At 45.8% G+C, this 23,891-nt stretch overlaps 1 protein-coding gene across 6 annotated transcripts in view; it reads right to left on the bottom strand.

The window, feature by feature from the left end:
- LOC120935641 (E1A-binding protein p400-like) overlaps positions 1–23,891 on the bottom strand; it is a 290,514-nt gene that overhangs the window by 106,325 nt on the left and 160,298 nt on the right. For all 6 annotated transcript variants that reach the window (XM_040347697.1, XM_040347694.1, XM_040347700.1 and 3 more), the window contains 3 exons: positions 15,451–15,620; positions 13,191–13,365; positions 11,914–12,050 (listed from right to left, as the gene is read on the bottom strand). In XM_040347697.1, the coding sequence (XP_040203631.1) occupies positions 11,914–12,050; positions 13,191–13,365; positions 15,451–15,620 (482 nt within the window). The remainder of the gene's footprint in view (positions 1–11,913; positions 12,051–13,190; positions 13,366–15,450; positions 15,621–23,891) is intronic.

Below are 23,891 nucleotides of genomic sequence, written 5' to 3'. Positions count from 1 at the left end.
ATTCATCCACATACCTAATTGGAGCAGTGACTATCTTCTCCCTAATGTAGGATACATGTTGGCATCTGCGGATAAGCTTATCGGCAGAGTCAGTAAGAAATAGGTCAAAGTCAAGTCGGTTCTATCAAGACGTGCATTGGTTTAAGCATTGGGGGTGGAATGAAATGCTGCATGGCATGTGTTAAAGTTGGCTTCTGGTTGATGGATTTTGAAGTCCCGCTTAGGGGATGCTTCCTGTTGGATTAATCTGCCACGAATGACAGCTTTGTGAGCTTCCGAAAGTGTCAGAGCAGAGATATCATCCCTATTGTTAATAGATAGGTAGTCTTTAAGAGCAACTTTGATATCTAGACAGTGAGAGGAATGGGAAAGAGTAGTGTTATTGATACTCCAGGATGTCTCTTGTGTTTTGGGGAATGGGGAGGCTATGGTGGTGCATACTGCGCAGTGGTCAGTCCACAAACAGGGGTGATGACAGAAGAGATGATCTCCGGGATCCTGCTAGTTGGAAGAAATGTGTGGTCAATGCACAAGTAAAATTTGTGTGGAAGAGAGTAAAGCGTATACTTACAGGATTACGTTCTCGCCATGTGTCTACTAGGTTGTGTGTGGATAGTGTTGGAAAATCAATTTGCTAGGGCTATATGATGGGGCTGGTGGTTTTTAAGGAATGGAAGAATAGTCAAATTGGAATCCCTGCATAGAACTACTGTACCAAATTTGTGCTTGTCTACTAACTTGAAAAAGATGTGAAAGAAAGGGTGTCGGGCGCTTATTGGGAGCATAATACGACACAATTGTGATCGTAGTTTCTGAAATATGGCCAGTGAGTATGAGGTACCTGCCCTTAGGATCATTAACTTGTGAAGAAAGGGTAAATGGCATGGAGCGGTGGAAATCGATAAGGGTCTCTCTCTGCTTGGTTGTGGCTGAAGCAGTATAGAATTGTGGATATGAGCTACTAAGGAATTTAGGGCAGGCTGTATCAAGTGAGTTTCCTGTAGGCAGATAAAATGGGCCTTAGTGGCTGCAAAAGAACGTAGTGCCTTGGTGCTTTTATGAGGCACATTGAATCCTTCAAGGAGAGGATGTTTATGGGGGCCATAGTAATTCCAAGGTCGGACTGAATATGAAGAGGACATTTCCTGAGGAGAGGGCGGCAGCCACCGTGTGGAGAAAGAGAAGAGGGTAGAAAAGGACAGAATGGGAAGGAGCATAACAAATTAGACCCTTTTAGGTGCAATAAACAGTATCGTATAACAGCATAATGACAGGGTATGGGAGCGTCTCAGGGGAGTATCAAGCAGTCCCATGGAGGCTCTGTCTGTGACTACCGCCAGGTACCTGCATACTAGGGGCAGGAGTCCGAGGGCAGTAAATGGGGGAGCAAGAAGTTACAAAGCAGGGAACAACAACGTAGAGAGAAAAAAAAAAAAAGGTACAAACAATAGTTGACCATGAGCATATAAGCAGTATGGCAGTAATAACAATGTAAAACAGCCCAGTTCAATCGTTGATCAGCATACCTGTAAAAAAAAACTAAAATTAGGGTTAGAACACTGCTTAGACCACCATGCTCACATGGTAGTAGAGGAAAGAGGGGTACCTGAGGCAGATGTGGATGAAGAACAGGGTGTAAGGTTAATGGTGTCTAAACCAACAAACTAGACATAACCTGAGGTCTCATGAAGCCGCTGCGGTTATTCCCAAAAACAAGAACACCGGAAAATATGCCCAGGACTACCTGATGAGCTGGGGTGACACAGCAATGAAAACTGAATTAGACAGGGGGGACAGGCCTAGCGGAACTCAGGCTGGGTGGATTCCAAAAGATGGCTCCTGGTTGAAGTCAAAGTTTAAGGAAAAGGTCCTGTAGGGCTGTCGCCAGGGAGAGTTTCATCAGCTTGTGTGGACCGCAAAAGAAGATGTTGGACTTAAATCAGAAACACAAGGTGAAATTAGGCCATCGAATCCCCGTTGGACGATGCAGGGTTATGGAACCTGCGGTCTCTATTTTCCTGGTCTTCTAGACGGGACTGTAGAATCATATTTGCCTCCTTGAGGTTCTCATATTCAGAAGTGTAAATCTGTGTGTGATTCTCTAGCTCATCCACTCTGCCTCCTAGCTCTGCAATTCTCTCATCTCATGTGTCAGCTTGTCAGTAATATGGTCTGATGTCTGCTTGAGAGCTTTCTGCAGCATCCATTCAAACTGTTTGAACATACTGGACTAAATGACTGATTGGGAGCTGCCTGCATCGGAATCAGACTCACCGGCATTGTCCTGTGGCTTTAGGATGTGTAGCTGGAGCTGTGCTTTTGCAGAGCGTGGTGTGCTGGGCTGTGAGGGAACAGCCGGAGCCATCTTGGGAGATGGACAGGACAGAGCGTCTTTGATGTTCCCCAGATTGTATTTGGTTCTGGAACCCCCCAAGACCATGGCTGCAGGAGCGAAGGTCTCTATGTAGCTGGAGGAGTCCGCAGGTGTCGTTTTGGGAGCTGCTGCTGCGTGAAAATCTCCAGTGTGGTTCCCACTGGAGCAGAGCTCTAAGCTTGCATGACCACTCAGTCAGGCACCGCGCATGTGCCCCCAAGCTAAAGGGTTTCTTAACCACATAAGTCTTGGGCCTTTTCTCCCCAAATCCCCTTGAGTGCAAGGGTGTTTTTTTTTTATTTTTTTTTGGCAAAGTCTTGGTTTAACACATTATACCTTTAAGTGTTTGTAGTCTACTAACATATTAGGCCTCATGTACACTGGATGTTTTTTCTGCTGCTCCTAGGGGCTTTTTTTTCTGCCGCTAAATATCCCTGCATGTTAGCCTATGGGGGAGATTTATTAAAACTGAAGCGTGCAAAACCTGGTGCAACTCTGCATAGAAACAAATCAGCTTCCAGGTTTTAGTGTTAGCTTATGTAAATAAAGCGGAAGTTAGAAGCTGATTGGCTACCTTGCACAGCTGCACCAGATTTTGAGTGCACTAGTTTTAGTAACTTTCCCTCTGTATCCATGCATACATAGGCATTTAGCGTTTAGAGGCAGGGGCATTTGGAGACAAAAAAAAAAACACAGCCAGCGTGTCCAACAGCAGCAGAGTTTTGGCAGAAAACACACTTGATGCGCCTAAAATCGATTAAGCAGTAGGCACATTTGGCACTTGAGAATTCAGTCATTTTAATGGCCAGAATAATTTATTATTCTGGCCAATAAAATGAATTAACGTCCAGGCACTTGATGCGTCTAAATGTGTTACACGAATTTACAAGCGTTAAGTGTTTTTTCGGACAAAATTCTGCTGTCTGGAGGAAAGGAGTTACATAGTTGCATAGTTAGTTGGGTTGAAAAAGTCTGTCCAGTCCAGAAGAGTTGGCAGATTTTGATACAGATATTTGTATCTCCTTGGTTTTTATTGGGAATAAAAAGTTAAACATTTGGGAAAAAAAGGGATTTTTAATACAGCTTACCTGTAAAATCCTTTTCTTGGAGTACATCACGGGACACAGAGCGGCATATTCATTACTATGTGGGTTATATGGAGTACCTTCAGGTGATGGACACTGGCAATCTCAAACAGGAAGTGCCCCTCCCTATATAACCCCCTCCCATAGGAGGAGTACCTCAGTTTTGTAGCAAGCAGTATGCCTCCCAAAATGTTTCCCATAAGAGGGGTGGGAGCTCTGTGTCCCGTGATGTACTCCAAGAAAAGGATTTTACAGGTAAGCTGTATTAAAAATCCCTTTTTCTTTCTCGTACATCACGGGACACAGAGCGGCATATTCATTACTATGTGGGATGTCCCAAAGCAATGCTTTACTGAGGGGAGGGAGAAATCTTCCCAAGACACAAGGATTTAATTCAGAGATACTCTCAAATAATAATAAATCCAACTTAGTGGAGAAAAATTAAACTTAAATTTAAATTTTAACTCAAGGGTGCCCCCGATTCTGAGGGTCTTAAATCGCAGCCCGCAGCACTGCCTGCCCAAAGGCTGTATCTGCATTCCTTCTTACGTCCACCTGGTAAAATTTTGTAAACGTGTGGACTGAAGACCAGGTTGCCGCCTTGCATACTTGAGCCATAGAGATCTGATGGTGTGCTGCCCAGGAGGCGCCCATGGCCCTGGTAGAATGAGCCTTTACTGACAAAGGAGGAGGCAACCTCTTCAATCCGTAGGCCTGAGTAATTAACTGTTTAATCCACCTCGAGATGGTGGATCTTGCAGCTGCCTGCCCTTTCTTGGGCCCATCCGGTAGAATGAACAACACATCTGTTTTCCGAATCTTCTCTGTAGCTTTAAGATAGGCCTTCATGGCCCTGACAATATCCAAGGTATGCAGCAACCCTTCCTTTCTGGAAGTGGGCTTCGGAAAAAAGGATGGTAATACCAAGTCCTGATTCAGGTGAAAACTGGATATAACCTTTGGTAAAAAGGAAGGATGAGGACGGAGAACCACCCTGTCCTTATGCAGAATAAGATATGGCTCCTTACAAGATAAGGCTGCCAATTCTGACACTCTTCTGGCGGAAACTATGGCGACCAGAAATACCAACTTCCTTGTTAGTAACACCAAAGGAACTTCAGCCAACGGCTCAAAAGGTTGTTTCTGTAGAGTTGACAGAACAAGATTCAAGTCCCACGGACAAAGTGGCGACTTCACCGGAGGATTAATACGTAAGACCCCCTGAATGAAGGTCTTAACCAGCGAGTGGGTGGCCAGCGGCCTCTGAAACCACACTGACAAAGCAGAAATCTGTCCTTTGATTGTGCTTAATGCCAGGCCTTTATCCACTCCTAGCTGGAGAAAACTTAACACTCGATCAATGGTATACTTGCGGGAAAGCCATTTCTTGGACTCACACCAGCCTACGTAGGCCTTCCAGACCCTGTAATAAATCACCCTGGAAACCGGCTTTCTAGCCCTGATCAGGGTAGAGATTACCTGCTTAGACAGCCCTCTACCCCTGAGAATCAGGGATTCAGCTGCCAGGCCGTCAAATTTAGATGCCGTAATGCAGGGTGGAGGATCGGGCCTTGCGAGAGTAGGTCTGGCCGTAGAGGAAGCGTCCAAGGATCTCCCACTGACATCTTTAGGATTAGTGAGTACCATGCCCTTCTGGGCCATGCTGGAGCTACCAGGATGACTGGTTTGTGCTCCACCCTGATCCTGCGTAACAGGCGGGGTAGCAACTGTAGCGGGGGAAAGGCATAAAGAAGTTTGAACTGATGCCAAGGGCAAACCAACGCATCGGCTCCGCAGGCCATAGGGTCCCGTGTCCGGGACATGAACCTGTCTAGCTTCTTGTTGAATCTCGATGCCATGATATCCACGTCCGGCATTCCCCACCTCTGGCAGATTATCTGAAAAATTTGCGGATGCAGAGACCATTCCCCTGGCGACAGAAGTCTGCCTGCAGGTTGTCCACCCCGGGAATGAATATTGCCGATATGCAGGGCACATGAGCTTCTGCCCACTGGAAAATCAAGCTCACCTCTCTCTGAGCTGCCTGACTCTTGGTTCCCCCTTGGTGGTTTATATATGCCACAGCTGTGGCATTGTCCGATTGTATCCTCACCGGGAACCCCTGCAATTTGGCTGTCCAAGCCTCGAGGGCTAGCCGAGCAGCTCTGAGCTCCAAGATATTGATGGGTAACTGCCTCTCCGCCTGTGCCCAAGTACCTTGGTGAGTGCAACCATCCAAGATCGCTCCCCAGCCCCTCAGGCTGGCATCTGTGGTCACTATCTTCCAGGCCACGGGGCTGAAAGATTTTCCCTTCAGTAGATTCTGAGGATTTAACCACCAGCACAGACTTTGCCGGACTCTTGATGAGAGTGGCAAAGGAAATTCCAAGGCCTGTGGCCTCTTGCTCCATGCTGACAGAATGGCTGCCTGTAGGATGCGAGTGTGGCTTTGAGCGTAAGGTACCACCTTGAACGTGGCCACTAGCTTGCCTAGTAGTCGCATACATAGGCGAATAGTTGGTTCTTTTTTGCTTAGAACCAGATGGATCAAGTCTTTGATGGCCTCGACCTTTACTAGAGGTAGGAACACTCTTTGCTGTTCTGTGTCTAACGTCATGCCGAGGTATTCCAACCGTCTTGTGGGTTGGAATGCTGATTTTTCTCGGTTTAGGATCCAACCGAACCTCTCGAGGTACTGAACCGTGAGGGCCACTGCTCGTTCCAGGCAAGGGGACGAGTGATCTATGACTAGGAGGTCGTCCAGGTAGGCTAGGACCGTGACCCCTTGGACCCTTAGGTTGGCTAGGATCGGAGCTAGGACCTTTGTGAATACCCAGGGGGCCGTAGCCAGCCCGAAAGGGAGTGCCACAAATTGGAAATGACGCTGGGCCACTGTAAAGCGGAGAAATCTTTGATGTGGCTGAAAAATTGGCACATGAAGGTAAGCATCCTTTATGTCTATGGACGCCAGAAAGTCGTCCTTCTGGAGTGCGGCGGCTGCTGACCGAACAGATTCCATCCGGAAAGAACGAACCCTTAGGTAAACGTTTAAACCCTTTAGGTCCAAAATTGGCCTGACATCGCCATTGGGCTTTGGAACGGTAAACAGATTGGAGTAGAACCCTAGCCCTTGCTCTTGGGCTGGTACTTCTACTATCACGCCCTGGCAAAGCAGATGATCCAACGCCGCCAGTAAAGAGGCCTCTTTTGTTGGATCGCTCGGTACCCTTGACTCCTGATAATGAGGTGGAGGAAACTTTAGAAACTCTAATCTGTAGCCTGTGGCCACGGAAGACCGGACCCATCTGTCGGGGATATCGGCTTCCCAAGCCTCCGCAAAAAGACGAAGCCTTCCCCCCACCTTTGTGGGTGGGGGCGCCCCTTCATAAGGCAGACTTAGGGGCTGGCTTTGCTGGCTTACGATACCACTGCTTCTTGCCCCCAGAGGCCTGTCCCTGCGACTTATTGTCAAAGTTTGATCTCGCAAGAGGCCGTCGATACTGCCTGGAATTGGAGGGCCCCGGAACAGGGGAGAGCTGCCTTTTAAACGCAGGTCCCCGAAACTTCTTTTTGACCGGTAAAAGGGTACTTTTGCCACTCGATATAGTCTGAATATATTTATATAGATCCTCTCCGAAGAGTCGACCTCCATGGAAGGGAAAACCTGCCAGAAGCTTTTTGCATGGGGGCTCAGCCGCCCAGTTCTTCAACCATAAGAGCCTTCTCATGTGTACTAAAAATAGTGACAAACGAGACGCCTGCTGAATGGAGTCCTTTATAGCATCCACCGCAAAGCACAGGGCTCTAGGAATATCCGATAACTCTTCTGCCTGTTGGGCAGGAATGTCTTTAAGCATCGGTTTTGTCTGGTCTGTTAACGCTTGACAAACCCCAATAGCAGCCACTGCTGGCTGTATTACTGCACCTGCCGTAGCAAAGGATGCCTTTAAAAGTGTCTCAAAACGCTTATCCACCGGTTCTTTAAACATCTGTATGTTTTCCACCGGGCAAGTTAAAGATTTGTTTACACAAGAGATGGCGGCATCCACAGCTGGGAGAGCCCACCTCTTGGAAAATTTTTCTTCCATAGGATAGATGGTGGAAAATCTTTTAGGTGGTAAAAAGATCCTATCTGGTCGTATCCAATCCTGAAAAATCAGTTCCTCTAAAAGAGGATGGACCGGAAAAACAGCGTTGCTCAAAGGCGCTTTCAATGAACCTAAGGATGATACCGCCGAAGCCTGAGGCTCCGGTAAGGGCAACTTAAATGCCAGGCGGACCATGTCTGTCAATGACTGAATCCACAAGCTCTCTGCATGGGAGGCCGAGACTGGCTCCTCATAAGTAGACTCCTCATCCCCTGAACCCTCATGGTCCTGGGAATGATTTTCCTGAGCTTCTAATTCTCCGAGGGAGAGAACCTCAGCATCTGGGGGTACACCCCTAGGTGACGGAGACCTAGTCCGCTTCTTGCCCGACATGGAATTGACTATCATAGTTGCCAATCTCTTCTCTAGTCCCCCTAAGGAAAGGGCTAGCATTTCCTCTGTGACAAACACAGGGTTGGGTGGATCTGAACTAGCCTCAACACCAGATCCCCCTAATGGCTCAACCAAGGCACCCACTACTGGAATAATTTGTGGGGAGAGTACAGGCATATCCCGACTCGAACCTTCAGAATCTGAGGGGGAACCCCTTTGTCCTCTGGCACCTCTTGCCATTTCCCCTGATCCTGATGCTTTGGAAGCCATGGTACAATACCGAGGCACCCCTACTTCCAACAACTGACTGATGTAGGTAGGAGAAAAACTATGTGGTTTTAAGGGGACAGTAGTAACAACTAATGCCCAAAAAACCCAATGGGGAGACCAATATGTGTTCAATATTTTTTTTATTTTTTTTTTCAATTATGCATATATATTTTTTTTTTTTTTTTTTTAATTTTTTAGGATTTTTTGGATCCTGAGTCCCTTTTTCCCTTTTTCTACGGAATCACATTGTCTCCCCACAAGAGAAATTGCAAGAATCCACCTGCTGTAAGGAAATGTTTAGGCTAGATTGAAAAGCTAGTTCTGTTTGTCAGAACTGCAATACTCCCTTGCGCCACCGGGTGCCACTGTGCATCAGGCTTGCACTGCTGCCGCTCTGTGTCCTCCTCTCCTGAGCTCAGAATGAACTGAGCCAATACAGCACAGAGGAAGGGCCGCCCCTTCCTCTTATGAGATCCAACGTCCCGCCCCCCCCTTAAAAACGGCGCGAATTTCGTCTTTTTTTTTTTTATAAATCGCTGTGCACGCGCCCGCGCGCGTGCCCGTGTCACGGGGGGGGCCATGGTGGAAGCAGCATGCTGCAGGATGCAGGAGAGAAGACAAGACACAGAGGAAACATCCGCACAGCACCCGGCCAGGTAAGAACCTTCAGGTAGGCGCAGACACCTCCCTAGTTCAGGGTAAAGAGTAGGCACACCCTAATACCCCACCTAGCGCCCAGCCAGATAGAACCTGCAACACATAGACCAGGGAGATCACACATATGGGGAGTAAAAACACAGACCATCCTGTCTTACACAGACATAGTGGCCCCAGACTGCCAATGCAAGAGCATACTCAGGCAAACTCCCCCAAAAGATCCCCCCTGGAGAGCCTGCTGCCGAACCAAGTTCCGCAGACCCCCCCTTTCTTACCTGCTCCATGCCGCAGGACCTTGCACAGCAAGTGGTCCAATCTTCCCCCATCTCCGTGGGTGGCGTCTAGACCTTCAGGCCCTGGGGTCCTTTGAAGGAACCCACTGTCCTGGACCCATATAGCATCCTGGCAAACAGGGACTTTAGGCACCCCAAAGGGTTCTAAGTCCTGGGCCCAGGATCCAGCTCTCTGAAAGAGAAGCATTATGGGCAAAACCCCCTAGCTAGGGGCCCGGGTACTGTCCACTTTGGCTCTGAGGCACCTTGGACAGATCCGGTTAGCCTGCCTTGATCCCAAGGATGTAGAGACAAGCTATTCCATGACCAACACCTAAGACACTGGCGAAAAAACTGAGGTACTCCTCCTATGGGAGGGGGTTATATAGGGAGGGGCACTTCCTGTTTGAGATTGCCAGTGTCCATCACCTGAAGGTACTCCATATAACCCACATAGTAATGAATATGCCGCTCTGTGTCCCGTGATGTACGAGAAAGAAAATATGATTTCTTGTACATATTTTTCTCCTATTTTTTGTTTTTATGGTGACACCCTGATCCCTCTTTACAGCTGTGTAGCAACAGATCACTTATAATAGTGACCTTCCACTGGCTAAAATGAGCCAGCAACAGATAACTAAAGCAGTAAGGATGGGCTCAGGTGTGTTCGCATCTCCACATGCCTGAGCCCGCCAGGAAGCTTAAACTGCACAGCACTAATCGCAGGTAGTGAGGCATTTCCAGATCTGCGGCTGCACAGATTGGGAAATGTCTCACTGCCTGTGATTAGCACTGCGCAGTGTAACTTCCTGGCGGGCTTGGGCATGTGGAGCAGCGAACATGCCTGAGCCCGTCCTTATAAAGCAGTTATCTATTGCTGCAGAGGGACAATGAACAAAGCGGAAACATCTCTTTCACAGCCTCATACTAAGAAGAAATACCATGACATCACTATGCAGAAGCAATGTGTTTACACTGATTTGCTACAAGTTCTTCTAAGTAGCAGTGTGCGGTATCCTTGAAAATTGTGTCACAGCTAAATTCTGCAAAAACACACATATGCGTAAATCCCTGAGTGAAATGTTTAAGTCTCCCAGGTGCACAAATATCCCTGCAAATTATATCAGATGCCGAAAGTGTCCATGTGCATGAGGCCTAAAACCGTATTTGAGACTCAAATGGTTAAAGATGAACTATAACTACAAAATCACATATGTTATGTAAGATGCCCATACCAGTAAGACAAAGTTCTGTAAATACCTGTTGATCCTCCCAGTAGAAGTCACAAAAGCTGTTTCTGCTTAGAGGTTGGCCATATAGATAGCCATGCTTAGCTCCATCTACATCTCTTTAGATTGACAGAACATTGTCCTGTCTGCAGAAGACTAATGAAGTAATTTAAAAGCCCTGCTTAGTCCTTCCCACCTTTTGCAGTGCTGCCTAGTCTCATGGCTGGGCTTTTAGCAGCTCTCTTCTCAGTGCTCAAGGTTGCTCAGCTCATTGTTTACACATTGACTCACCTGGTTACCATTACCTGCCTCCCCAGTCCTCCCCAGTCCAGCCTACAGCCAGCTCCTTCCGGCTATTTAAACTGCCTTGTTCATTCCTTTTATGCTTTCGCCTTGGTCAACATATCCTGAGTGTCTCTGCTGAGTTCCTGTTAAAGACTGCCCGGCTGACGTCTCTTCTGGTTCCTGATCCTGATACTGATCTTTGGCTTCTGACTATGCTATTCCCTGGCTTCCTGATTACCAGCTTGTCTGATTACCCATTTTGGCTTCCGAACCCTGGCTTAAGTTTGAAAGAATTCCTAATCTGTACTATTATTACTTTTACATTAAAGGTGTGATTTTTTACTGCATTTTCTGTCTCAGTCTGATTCATGGTCCCTGACACCTAGCAGGGTGCAGGAAAAACCTGCTATTAGAAAAAGATCAACTAGAATTCTCTAAATACATTTAACATGCCAACTTGCATTAAATGCATGTTTATCACTGGCAGGAAAAAAATAGAGGCTTTAGATGGACCTTAACTAACTAATGTACTGTCATCTAGAAGTCTGGAGAGAGTGTCAACTATTAGCCCTGAGCCAAGGCAGAAAAATGGTCAGTCAGTGAGTAGCTACAGTTTGAGACTAAGCTGATATTTTTGCTCCAACAGGGAAAGAATAGTGAATATTAGAGCCCTTCAATGGGAAGTAACGCTGCATGGTTATAAAAGGAAGGGCTTATAGTCTTGCAAATGCCAAGATCTTGACTGGTTCCCTGTAAAGCTGTTTTAAAGTCACTAATTGGTATCATACCATAGATATACACTAACATTACACACACACACAGACACACACACACACACATACAGTAAGGAGTAAATTTGAAAGTAGCAAATGATTGATTCACTAATAATTTTCCAACTAGGGCTCACATGGAGATTTTATTATCTAGATACATTAGTCATTCTTCCCCAGCACCTAGATTTTAAATGATTTAGTTTTATATCCAGGTAGCCAGAACATTATCTGTAAATATTTACTTTTTCAAAATGGCGAATCAATGGATTAATCTATAATTCACCAAAAAGTCCCACAACAATATATATATATATATATATATATATATATATATATATATATATATATATATATATATATATATATAATGATCTCTTGTCTATATACACTTTTTCTTGCTCTTTTGACACACTGTTGACAAGCTGTTACACATGAACATGAAATTTAAATAAATTTGCCACCAGTGTGGTATGGATAACAGGCATACCCTGGTTGAAGAATAACATCCTCATATAAGGCTCTCTGGCGGTTGGAGAGACGGCACTTTAGGACATGCTCATATTTTTTTGGCAGCTGCTTTTCAACGTCTTTCTTTGACCTTCTTAAAACAAAAGGTCTAACAGTCTAAAAAAAATAAGAAAACACAATCAAGGAACCACCTTTAATCACAAAATAGTATGAATATTATGAATAACTTAAAATCTTTCCTAAGATATAGTGCCCCTAAATATTTTTTAGCGGGCAACCATTAACTGACTGGGTATCTAGTGCAGTTGCACCACTAAGAGTGCCAAACAAATGATTTAACAATAATTTATTGGTTTAATTAAAAAACATGATTTGCTGAGTCATCGATTCACTGATCTTGGTCATATCTGACTCGTCTCACAGTGAGCAATCAAACACTAGCAACTGTGTCATCTCTGAGCCTGCTGACCATTCCATTATACTTAAAGCGGGAGTTCACCCATGTATTAAAAAAAAAAAATTCTCCCCTTAGATTCCTGCTCGTTCGGTCTAGGGGAATCGGCTATTTGTATTAAAATATGAGCAGTACTTACCCGTTTTCGAGCTGCATCTTCTTCCGTCGCTTCCGGGTATGGGTCTTCGGGAGCGGGCGTTCCTTGTGGTTGACAGTCTTCCGAGAGGCTTCCGACGGTCGCATCCATCGCGTCACTCGTAGCCGAAAGAAGCCGAACGTCGGTGCGGCTCTATACTGCGCCTGCGCACCGACGTTCGGCTTCTTTCGGAAAATCGTGACGCGATGGATGCGACCGTCGGAAGCCTCTCGGAAGACTGTCAATCAAGAAGGAACGCCCATTCCCGCAGCCCATACCCGGAAGCGACGGAGAGGATGCATCTCGTAAACGGGTAAGTACTGCACATATTTTAAAACAAATAGCGGATTCCCCTAGAGAAAACGAGCAGGAATCTAAGGGGAAAAAGTGCCCTCTAAGGGTGAACCCCTGCTTTAAGCCCTGAGGAAGAGGGAGCTCTATAGGCCCCCAAAACATGCTGGCTGTTTGTTGTTCTTCATTTACTGAACCAATAAACCATTGTTAGACCCATGGATCATGTGCTTGATGCTCTTTCTGGTGTAACTGTATATAGAATATTTAGTAGGATGACCCTTGTCATCAACTCCATTAATAGAGGATCCATATTATGAAATTATGAATATTAAAATGATGAATACTCCATACATAGCAGTATTGTCATAAATGACTACATAACTATCAGCAATGGACAGTGGACATTACCAACCCTGTGCAACATTATAAAAAGTTTATGGCAGTTTTCTTGGTTTTCTTCTCCGTTGGTTTTCAGAGGAAAGTCCAGGTAAGGTTTGGAAATTCCTGGGATTAAAAAATGCATCATGGTCCAGTGATCTTTCCATGTGTTTTGGAGTGGAGTGTCTCTGAGAAGCAGCCGGTTCTGGCTGTAAAAAAGACGCAACAATTAACATCCAGTAAAGGCAAATATTATGTGTGTGTGTGTGTGTATTCATCACACATGAACTGTAATGCCGCGTACACACGATCGGTTAAAACGATGAGAATGATCTGATGGACCATTTTCATCGGTCAAAACCGATCGTGTGTGGGCGCCATCGGTTAAAAAAAAAAGCCAACTTGTTTTAAATTTAACCGATGGATTCCTAACCGATAGAACAAAACCGATCGTTAGTGGGCACAACCATCGGTTAAAAATCCACACATGCTCAGAATCAAGTCGACGCATGCTTGGAAGCATTGAACTTCGTTTTTTTCAGCATGTCGTGTGTTTTACGTCACCACGTTCTGACACGATCGTTTTTTTAACCGATGGTGTGTAGGCGTGACAGACCATCAGTCAGCTTCATCGGTTAACCGATGAAAACGGTCCATCGGTCCGTTCTCATCGGATGGACTGATCGCGTGTACGCGGCATCAGAAGCAAAACAGTTTTACACAATAAAAATATGAGGGAATTAAAAATGTCACAGTATACTACTATCCAAATAAGAAAAACTTTTTAGATTGCCTAACCTGGGGGCTGACTTTAATATAAAAGTACAGCAGATCGACACCCCATTAAAGAATATGCTACACTAATGTTTTTATATTCCTGATATGTGTCTGTTTTACCATGTGCTTGTGTTAAAAAGTATCGTGTTCTCTTTGTTTTGCTCCCTTTGTGTGCAAAACTCAGTGATTCTGCATGGCCCCCTGACTTCCTATTTCAAATGGACCACATTAGGCAGAGAGCACATCCATCCCAGTGTACTATAGTTCGTTTTCTGGCTGTTGTGTGAGAACAGCCTGCCTGTCCTCCAATAATCAGACTTCTGTTGACACACATCCCTGCCCAACCATCACTGAGAAGATCAGTGTGCTGCTCTTTCTCCACCTCCACCTTTCTATAACCCTCTTATGCACCTGAGAACAGAGATTATGTAATCACTTATTTAAAAAGAAAAAGAAAAGCATTGTGTATCTTTTAATATCTATATACAAATGTTTTGCCTTCCATTCTTATTTTAAATTGAATGGGTCCAGCATGCTTTGCTAACAAAAGGACATTGAAAGACCCTCAATTAAACATTTATATGTGAAATAAAAATGCTTCACAAGTAGTGGTGCAACGGATTATCATCGATCCGTGATCCGAACCGAAGATATTGATCCGAACCGCACACGTGTGATCCGCGGATTTATTTCTGGAAAAAAAAGTTCTGTGCATGTTCAGTCCACACACAGCGTGGTCATGGCGAGTGGAGGAACGGAGGAGCTTGAACGCCCCGCGTCATTTAAATCCCCTGTATGAGAGCATTTTGGCTTCCCTGTCAAATATAATGATGAAGGAAAGAGGTTAGTGGATAAAACCGTGATGGTGTATAGGCACTGTGGCACAAAAAAGCCATATGACAGTGGAAACACATCAAGCATGGCCACGCATGAAGCGACATCACCCTGGTGTTTCACTGACAGGAGTGACAATGAAAACGAAAGCTGCTCAACAACCGCTCATCAGCGCAGCATTTAAGCAGCCTTGATTCTGAGCATGCGCGGGTTTTGAAACCAATGCTTTTGTGTACTAACCATCGGTTTGGACCGATCGGTCAGGGGTCCATCGGTTCGATTTTAAAGCAAGTTTTAAAATGTTGGTCCGAAGGACAAAAGACCGATGGGCCGTACACACGGTCGGTTTGGACCGATGAAACTAAACTTTGGTCCATTCTCATCGGTTTTGTCCGACCGTGTGTACGCGGCCTGACAGTGCATATTTTTTTGCATTGATAACTGTATTAGTTTCACTGGTCCCCAAAAAGTGTTAAAGTGTCAGTTAGGTGACCAATTTGTCAGCCGCAATATCGCAGTCTTGCTATAAGTGGTTAAACTATATTCCCACAGGCAGTACAGCTGTCTGAGGTAGCTGTTTCCTTTTCAGAGGTCATTCATTGCATTTCCTAAGAAAGCACACACATCTTTAATAATGAATTGATAATTAAAACATAAGTAATAAAGCCTTTTCTTCACATCACCTAGGCAGATTGAAGATGGCATCCCAGTGCTTCTCATTCATATTCCGGATCTGATGTACCTCATCCAGCACCAGGTACCTCCATCTCATCTTCATGAAAGCCTGGATCCCCTTAAACAGCTGCTTGTAAGAGGTGATGCAGACGTGAAAGTTGTTTGGCTCCCCCCACCTCTGTACCACAACAAAAATTAAGTTAGGGTGAAAACATAGTTCAAATTATAACTGCATGCTATGCAAAGAAAAAACAAACATGAGAATTAATTTCTTTATAAAAGAAACAGACTGCCCTGGGCAAAAAAGGTGGCAAAATATAAACATGGATGACACTGTTAGCTCAAAATACTTTTTTTTTTTTTTTTTATATAATCTTTATTTATGTAAAACAAAATAATATGTCATATTTAAGCGGTGTTCCAGCCAAAAAAAATAAAAATTAAAAGCCAGCAGCTACACATACTGCAGCTGCTGGCTTTTAATAAATGGACACTTACCTGTCCTGGAGTCCCTCGATGTCGGCACCACAGCTGATGTTTCCATGAGCCGTCGGGTGCTGCCGCCGCCATTGCGGGTAAGGGAACCCTTTTGGCTTCACGCCGGGAACCCTACTGCGCATGCGCGAGGCCCCCGCTCCTCTCTCCTATTGGCCCGGGGGCCAGGGGAGGAGGACGAAGCCCCGCGGTGATGTCACGGGCCGCGGCCCGGACTCCCGGAAGTGGGAAAGGATACCTGAAAGGATCCCCCCCCCCTCCACAATTGGCATCTTTCGGGGGCATCAGATCAGCGGAAGTTCCACTTTAGGGTGGAACTCCGCTTTAAGCATTTCTACAAGTGCAAAAATAGAAGATCTAAAGGACATGTATAATACTGTATGTGTAAGCGCACAAAATATAACAACATAATATTAAGGCTGGGTTCACACTGCCTCATGGAGCGGCTAATAGCAGGGGTCTGGTTTGTCCCTGTTCACCGTTGTAGGTCCGATTTCCCGTCTGGCCCAGATGTTGAGGGAGGGGGGCCAAAGTAGCCTCCATCAGACCCCCCTCCAATAGGCCGCCACCACAAGGGCTACACACAGGTATATTTAGAAGCTGGGTAAGTGGCAAAACATTAGGTCAGTATGTCAATCTAATGAACTTTTAAAACCAAACATTTAAAAGAAAGAAAAACATTGCGAACAACCAAATTAGAAGAAAGGGAAAAGAAAATCAAGCACGTACCTACATTTTCGCTGTTAACCTAGTCGCTCACACCAATGACCGCTGATGCGCTGTAAGGAAGGTAGGAAAGAGAAATAGAGGATGGCCGTTCCTATGTCGAGAAGAAACTTTAGCTCACTGCTGTTGAGAGCGCATTCACTGTCTAAGAGAGGGTTCCACCAGTTCTAGCAGCGCCAAGTACAAACTAGAGGAAATGAACCGTGGGTCGGAAACATGATCTAGCCACACTGCCTATATGCTGGTGAAGCGTTCGCGTGTACCTTTGAAAGTCTCTGTCAAGTCCTCCGCATCCCTGATCTCATTCACCTTACGTATCCACTCCTCCTGGCAGTGAAATTTGTGTGTGCTTGCAATAAATTGTCAGGAAGCGCTTAGTCGCATTCAAAAGGTGAGGCAACACACTTTTTTTATACTGGCTGATCGGCGAAAGAGGGATGTGACAAAGAAAGTGTTCCGGAATAGGGGAATGTCTAAGCCACGAATATCCTTTATCTGGGCTTTGATGTCTTTCCAAAAGGATTCTTTCACAGGGCATTTCCACCACAGATGCAATAACATGCCTCTATGGCCTCAGCCTCGCCAGCATAGGTCAGAAGTAGAGGGGTATATTCGCGATAGGTCAGCGGGCACTCAGCGTGATAGAATCTTATAATTTGTCTCTTGCATTTTGGAATATAGTGAACTAGAATGAGTAAGCTGTTACGGGTAGGTCCGCTAAGCATCAGAGAACTTGAGATCAAAATCTCTTTCCCGTGCTTGGATATGCACAGGCTTGGCTTTAGAAGTAGCGGAACCCAACAGTTGATATAGTTCAGAAACCATATGGGGTATGAGTTCTTCAGCTATAAAAAGACATTCAAAGGGCGTGAAAGAGGATATGTCTCTAATAGAATGGGCATGCTCCGCGAAAAAATTTGGTAGTTGTCTGTTACGCCAGAAGTCCATAGGGCCTTTAAAACCTTGCAGCTTACCGTTCTCCATGAATTTACCACAACTGGCATTGCCATCGTCTGCCCATTGTCCAAAGAAAGCGATTTGTTTGCCGAGGGGAAACCACAAAAACCGGAGCGGAGCCAACGGGGACTCAGGGGGGGGGGGCAGGTCCAACAAGAGCATGGGCTGACAAAGGAGAAGTGCTGTCTGATAACTCCCTGTGATTCCCGGGCCAGCCATGGGGCATAAGACACGTTTCGGCCTGCCATACACTTTTCTAAGGATACCCAAAGCTTAGATTGAGTATGGAAACGCCAGTTCAGGATCCGCTGGAGAACTATGGCCCTGTGAAACCTCAGAATATCTGGAATTCCCACACCAATTTTATTTGAGCGTCGCAACACTCTCAAAGAGATTTATGGTCTCTGTGCATTCCACACAAACCCGGTTAACATGCTGGTAAGTTGGGGGAAGAAACCTCTGGGCAGGAGTACAGGTACCATCTGCAGGCAGAAAAGTATCCTTGGGAGTATATTAATTTTTATAATGTTTACCCGTCCCACCCAAGTGAAGGCTTTCTTAGTCCAGGAGGCTAAATCCCGCCTAACTGTGGCCAACAGTGAGGGATAATTATTTATATATAGGTGGGCTCTTTACCGTCCTTCAGGAGAACTGTAATGTGAGCCAGTAGGGTCTCCAAAGGGATCTGGCTACCACCCGCTATATAATTTAAATAGCTACACATTGGGTATATCAAAAGCGGCATCAAGGTAGTATAGTAAGCCTTAGACCCCATTCACACCTAAGCGACAAAACGCCCGACGCGGGACGCTTCTGTCGCTAGAGGGGAGAATTCCCATTGCCGTCTATGGAGATGGTTCACATCTCATAGACGCGCAACGCCTGTCGCCTGAAAAAAAGTCCCGGACCCTTTTTTTCACGCGACAGGCGCGTTTTCCCATAGACAGCAATGGGAATACTTTAGAAAAAAAATGAAACATTTGTAATCGCGGCAAATCTGCCGCTACACGCGAACGCGGCTGTCGCTTAGGTGTGAATGCAGCCTAAGTGTATCCATCTGGGCCAGTACTTTTCCCACCAGGCAAGGACTTTACTGTGGTTTTAATTTCAAGGGGAGTAAAAGGAGAGTCTCCAGAGTGGATCACTGATCTTCAGTCAAGGGAGGGAGACCTGCTGAGGCCAAATATTTATGGACACTAGACAGCCTGGCAGCCTAGGTATCGGGGACTAACTTTGAGCCCAGATTATAAAGTTTGGCGTAATAATAAGGAAAAACTGAGACAATTTTGGAGGAATGAGCAACCACATCTCCAGTAGAAGAGTGAAGCTTATGGACATGCATCTGAACGCATCTCTTTTGGAGAGCCCTGGACAGCATCTGGCCGCACTTATTCCTGTGCTCATAGAATTTATGAGACAGGTAACGTTAGTGCCTACAGACTTGGCAGTAAGCGCGAGAAGAGCTCCCGAAGTTCAATCAGCTTTGTTAACGCCTCATGTTCTCCATGACATCTATCTCAAAGTTTGGCCTGTTGGAGAGCATGAAGGACCCTCTGAAAGTCAGCCTGGCGGGCCTCCTTGAATTTAGTGCCCAAGAAAATCAATTCCCCCTGCACCACTGCCTTATGACTCTGCCAGTCTATCCCTTCACCAAGGTCATTCATAGTGTTATCCTTAAAATAATAGGTAGGACTACTGTAACCCTTGAGACCACCGCAGTATTATCCAGGAAATTTTCATTAAGCCACCAAGACCATGCATGCCCTATGGGTGCCCAGTTGCAAGGTAAGGGTGACAGAGATGGGAGCATGGTTTGAGATTGTAATATTCTCAATGGATGCTGACCGCAGGAGCTCAAGGGTAAGGTGATCTACACGTAGGAGGTCGATATGAGTATATACATTAAGAACTTTAGAGTAGTAACTAAAGTCCTTCCTGAGGGTATGCAGCCACATCAAAATCAAAATATGTTTTTCTGCGAATTTTTTGCATAATGGGTGTATTTGTGCAATTTGCAAATAACATCCCAAGGATTGTCAGCATCTTGAGATGGAGGTCTGAGTGCCCTGTGGGCCCGGTCAATTTTGTTAGGAACTGTATAGGGTAACTCCAATACTTATTTAAATATACCAACCAGAGTAGGGATGATATCTTTGGGGCCCTCGGCTTTGGGCAGGCCATGGATATGAATATTTGCCCGCTGCCTACGATTTGCAAAATCATCTAACTGACATAGCAGGGTCTAAATTTTTTGATCCTGTGCTACATATTTACCTTTAAGTAAAGATATAGTGGGAACTGTCTCATCAAATCTCTGCTCAAGTGTCTCTAATCTTTTCCCCAGCTGTGTAGTATTGAATTTGAGCTGTGCTCTGCACCTCCTGCTCCAGTGCCATCTTGGAAATCCCGCTCCCTGTCTATTGGGTCTTGGGGGAAGAACAATTCCAACTGTCCCCACCGGGAGCGATTGGTTTTCGGTGGCTGGAAGGAGGTCAGGCTGCGTTGTGGCATGACAGGAGCCCATGGAGAGTGAAATTCCAGTACATTTTCATTAAGCTGCCAAGAACATGCCCTATGGGTGCCCAGTGGCAATGTAAGGGTGACAGAGATGGGAGCATGGTCTGAGATTGTAATATTCTCAATGGATGCTGACCGCAGGAGCCCAAGGGTAAGGTGATCTACACATAGGAGGTCGATACGGGTATATACATTATGAACTTTAGAGTAGTAACTAAAGTCCCTTCCTGAAGGGTGAAGCACTCTCCATCTATTTACCAAGAGATGGGTCTGAAGGGTTTTGCAGTAAGCCGGCCGGCTATGTGAGAACCCTCCTAAAATTCCGCCAGTATTTCCAGAACTGCATCAATGAAGGTGAGTTGATTAGTATTGTAGGGGTAAATAGTAGCAAACGTAAACATTTTCCCAATAATTTTCCCCCTCAGGAAAACATAGCAGCCCTGAGGATCTATCTGATTCCTGGTGGGTGAGACATCATTTGTGGATTGCTATAGCCATACGCATGGATTTAGATACCGGAGATGTACTAAGGTACCACTGACTATACAAATGGTTGGGCAACTTAGGTGTGGAATGCGAGGGGTGGAATGCGTCTCCTGCAAGAAGATCACCTGGGCTCCCAACCCTTTCAACTCCCGCCACAGCTTGCTACGTTTGTGTGGAAAACAGAGACCCCGAACATTATAGGAAATTACCTTGACAGCTGCCATGGCGGACTAGGAGGGTAGGCAAACCACCAAAAGCGCCAGCGGGCACGGTGTGAGTGATGGAGCAAGAGGTATGTCCTGAGAGAAATGAAACAAAAATAAAGAAAATTGAAAAAGAAGAATAGACATGGAAATATGACATGGAAAACACAGTGGATTGGTTAGTACCAATCCCATAACCGAGTCATTTGTAGGTTAGGCTCAGGGCACAACTCCACAATGGAGGAGACAATCAGCCCCAATCTGTGATCCCTACAGGGATCTACACCTGTATAGGTTTGACCTACATGGGGAATGTGAACCGGCATGAAAGAGACCAAGGGGCTCATCCTTCGTTTACTGCACCTGACTGGGAAGCCATTATAAGGTGCCCAAATGTTCCAGTGCATGGCCAGGGCGACAAGTCCAAGGCTCATGCAACATGAACATAAACGGTAACTACTCAATAGGAGTTCAAACTTGGACCCAGCCTGCTGAGTCTGGTCTTACACAGCAGAAGGATAGAGTTCTCATTGGGGGTCAGTAACAAAGCTGAGCAGAGAAAAGGGGGTAGCCTGCATACAGGCCATCAGTCCTGAGGCGTAGAAGGACCAGGGGAGGAACCAGAGGCAGCACGCTGGTAACCTCTTTTATGGCCCTTGCATCTGGTAGGCAGCCGGGGTTGAGGAAGCTGAATAGTGGGGAAGTCCAACGACCCTCTCCAAACCAGGCAAATCAACTGGAACCAACTCAAGAGCGGCCAGAAAGCGCAGGAGGTCATCCTTGGTGAGCAGCGTGACTGGTCAGCCCTCCTTGGTAACCTGCAGGTTAAATGGGAAACTCCAGCGGTAGGTGAGGCCTACCTCCTGGATGGCAGCCAGTAGGGGACGAAGTGCCCTATACTGCATGAGGGTATGCAGCCGCATCAAAATCAAAATATGGTTGTTGGCGCACTTTTTGCATAATGCGGTCTTTAAGGGTGTATTTGTGCAATCTGCAAATAACATCCCAAGGATTGTCAGCATCTTGAAAAGGAGGTCTGAGTGCCTTGTGGGCCTGATCAATTTAGTTGTGAACTGTATCGGGTAACTCCAATACTTATTTAAATATACCAACTAGAGTAGGGATGAAATCTTTGGGGCCCGTGGCTTCGGGCAGGACATGGATATGAATATTTGCCCACTGCCTACGATTTTCAAAATCATCTAACTGACATAGCAGGGTCTCAATTTATTTATCCTGTGCTACATATCTGCCCTAAAGTAAAGATATAGTGGGAACTGTCTCATCAAATCTCTGCTCAAGTGTCTCTAATCTTTTCCCCAGCTGTGTAGTATTGGATTTGAGCTGTGCTCTGGCGCCTCCTGCTCCAGTGCCATCTTGGAAATCTCGCCCATCTTGGAAAGACCCGTTGGGTCTTGGTGGACGAATAATTCCAACTGTCCCCACCGATCGGTTTTGGGTGGCTGGGAGGAGGTCAAGTGGCGTTGTGGCATGGAGCCTGTGGAGAGTGGAATTTCCCCTGTATGCTGCTGAAGAAGCTGCGGTGGACACAGACAAAAAAATTGTAAGCCAGCCTATGATTAGCGTGTCCTCTGTTTTTTTGTGGGGTTTTTTTGCTAGTGTTTTAGAAGCTCTGCTGGCATCCTTCCTGCTGCTGCTCCTGCTTACAAGAACCATGTTATACTCCGATACTCGGGCTGTTCCTACTATCCGCCTACAGTGACTTTGTCACCTAGGCAGCCTGACTTTACACCCACTTTCAGCGCTTTGATTTATGAGTACCTGAGGCTTCCACTTTCAGCGCTTTGATTCATGAGTACCTGAGGCTTTGCCTCGTACTTTAAACTAAGTGGTCTTTCCGCAGGGTGTCATTCCCACTGTAATAGGTGTCTCAAGCGCACACACCACTAGCAGCACCAATGCTGCTAACTGCATTGGTATCTCCTCTGCTCTACTCAAGGATTTCACTGCAGTCCTGCAGGATTGTGATGGCAAAATAGCACAGATGTTTGAAGACTCTGACCACAGAGATCACAAGCATGCTCCCATTCCTTCCCCTGCATTGTCTCCGACTGTTCTGTCCACAAATTCACTGGTCTCTGCACCATCAACTGCTGAAACTCTGTCTGATGCAGTCTCTCCCGTCCTTAATGGATCAATCTGCTTCTGAGAAGTCTTAGTCTTATGCTATCACTCCAAAATTATTTTAGATCTCCATCTAGGATCCTTTAGACATCATGGGACCACTAAGTATTTCTTAATGCACCCACTCAGACTTCCTTTATGGAAACTGAAAACATTCTGACAAGATATTTGTAACTTCTAAATGCCTATTAGTCCGTTACCAGTTTGAGGAAAACTTTGTTAAATAGTGGTCTGCCACCTCTGTAGATCTGGTAGTATCCTATCTTAACAAAGCATCTACCATTCTAGCAGAGCATGCACCTGTCTTCAAAGCACACCACCAAGGGCAAAAGGCCCTCTCAAAAGCCCTGTCCTCTCTAGCACTTCTTGTATGAGCCATTTGTCTATAAACATGAAGGGGACACTTTTAGTAGTGTTGGACTGCAGAGCCTGCAGTTAAAAAGGGTTTGACTTGCATAGCCGTTGAGGTGAAAAGCCTCTTTGGGGCTGCAATGGATGCCAGAGGTATGGTATTCATCTTCCCTAGATGCCTACGCAGGCTTTACACAGTGCCAATACATGGTCACAGGAAAGAAATGAGCTTGATTACCAACACAGTCAGCCTTGATGTGGGAATCCCTTTTGCTGAGCTATTGTCTTCTCCCACCAGAAGGAGACAGTGATTATTGCTAGCAGCTATACCAGCTGCTAGCGATAATCGCAAGTAACTGCACCATTTTTAGTATAATCATCAGGAAGGAACCATAACTCACGGGATGAGTACACCCTGATTTATGCCTTTCCACCCCTAAAACCTCTTTCTCCTTTGCTTCATATGATAAAATGGAGGGTATTTTGGTGATCCTTATAGCCCTGGATTGGCCCAGGTGGATGTGGTACTCCCCCGCCTGATAAATACTTCTGGTGGATGGTGTCTGACT

The sequence above is a fragment of the Rana temporaria genome, chromosome 1, assembly GCF_905171775.1.
Source record: "Rana temporaria chromosome 1, aRanTem1.1, whole genome shotgun sequence".
Lineage (NCBI taxonomy): Eukaryota > Metazoa > Chordata > Amphibia > Anura > Ranidae > Rana > Rana temporaria.
Note: the sequence above shows the minus strand (reverse complement) of the source record. Positions and strands in the feature narration are given on the sequence as shown.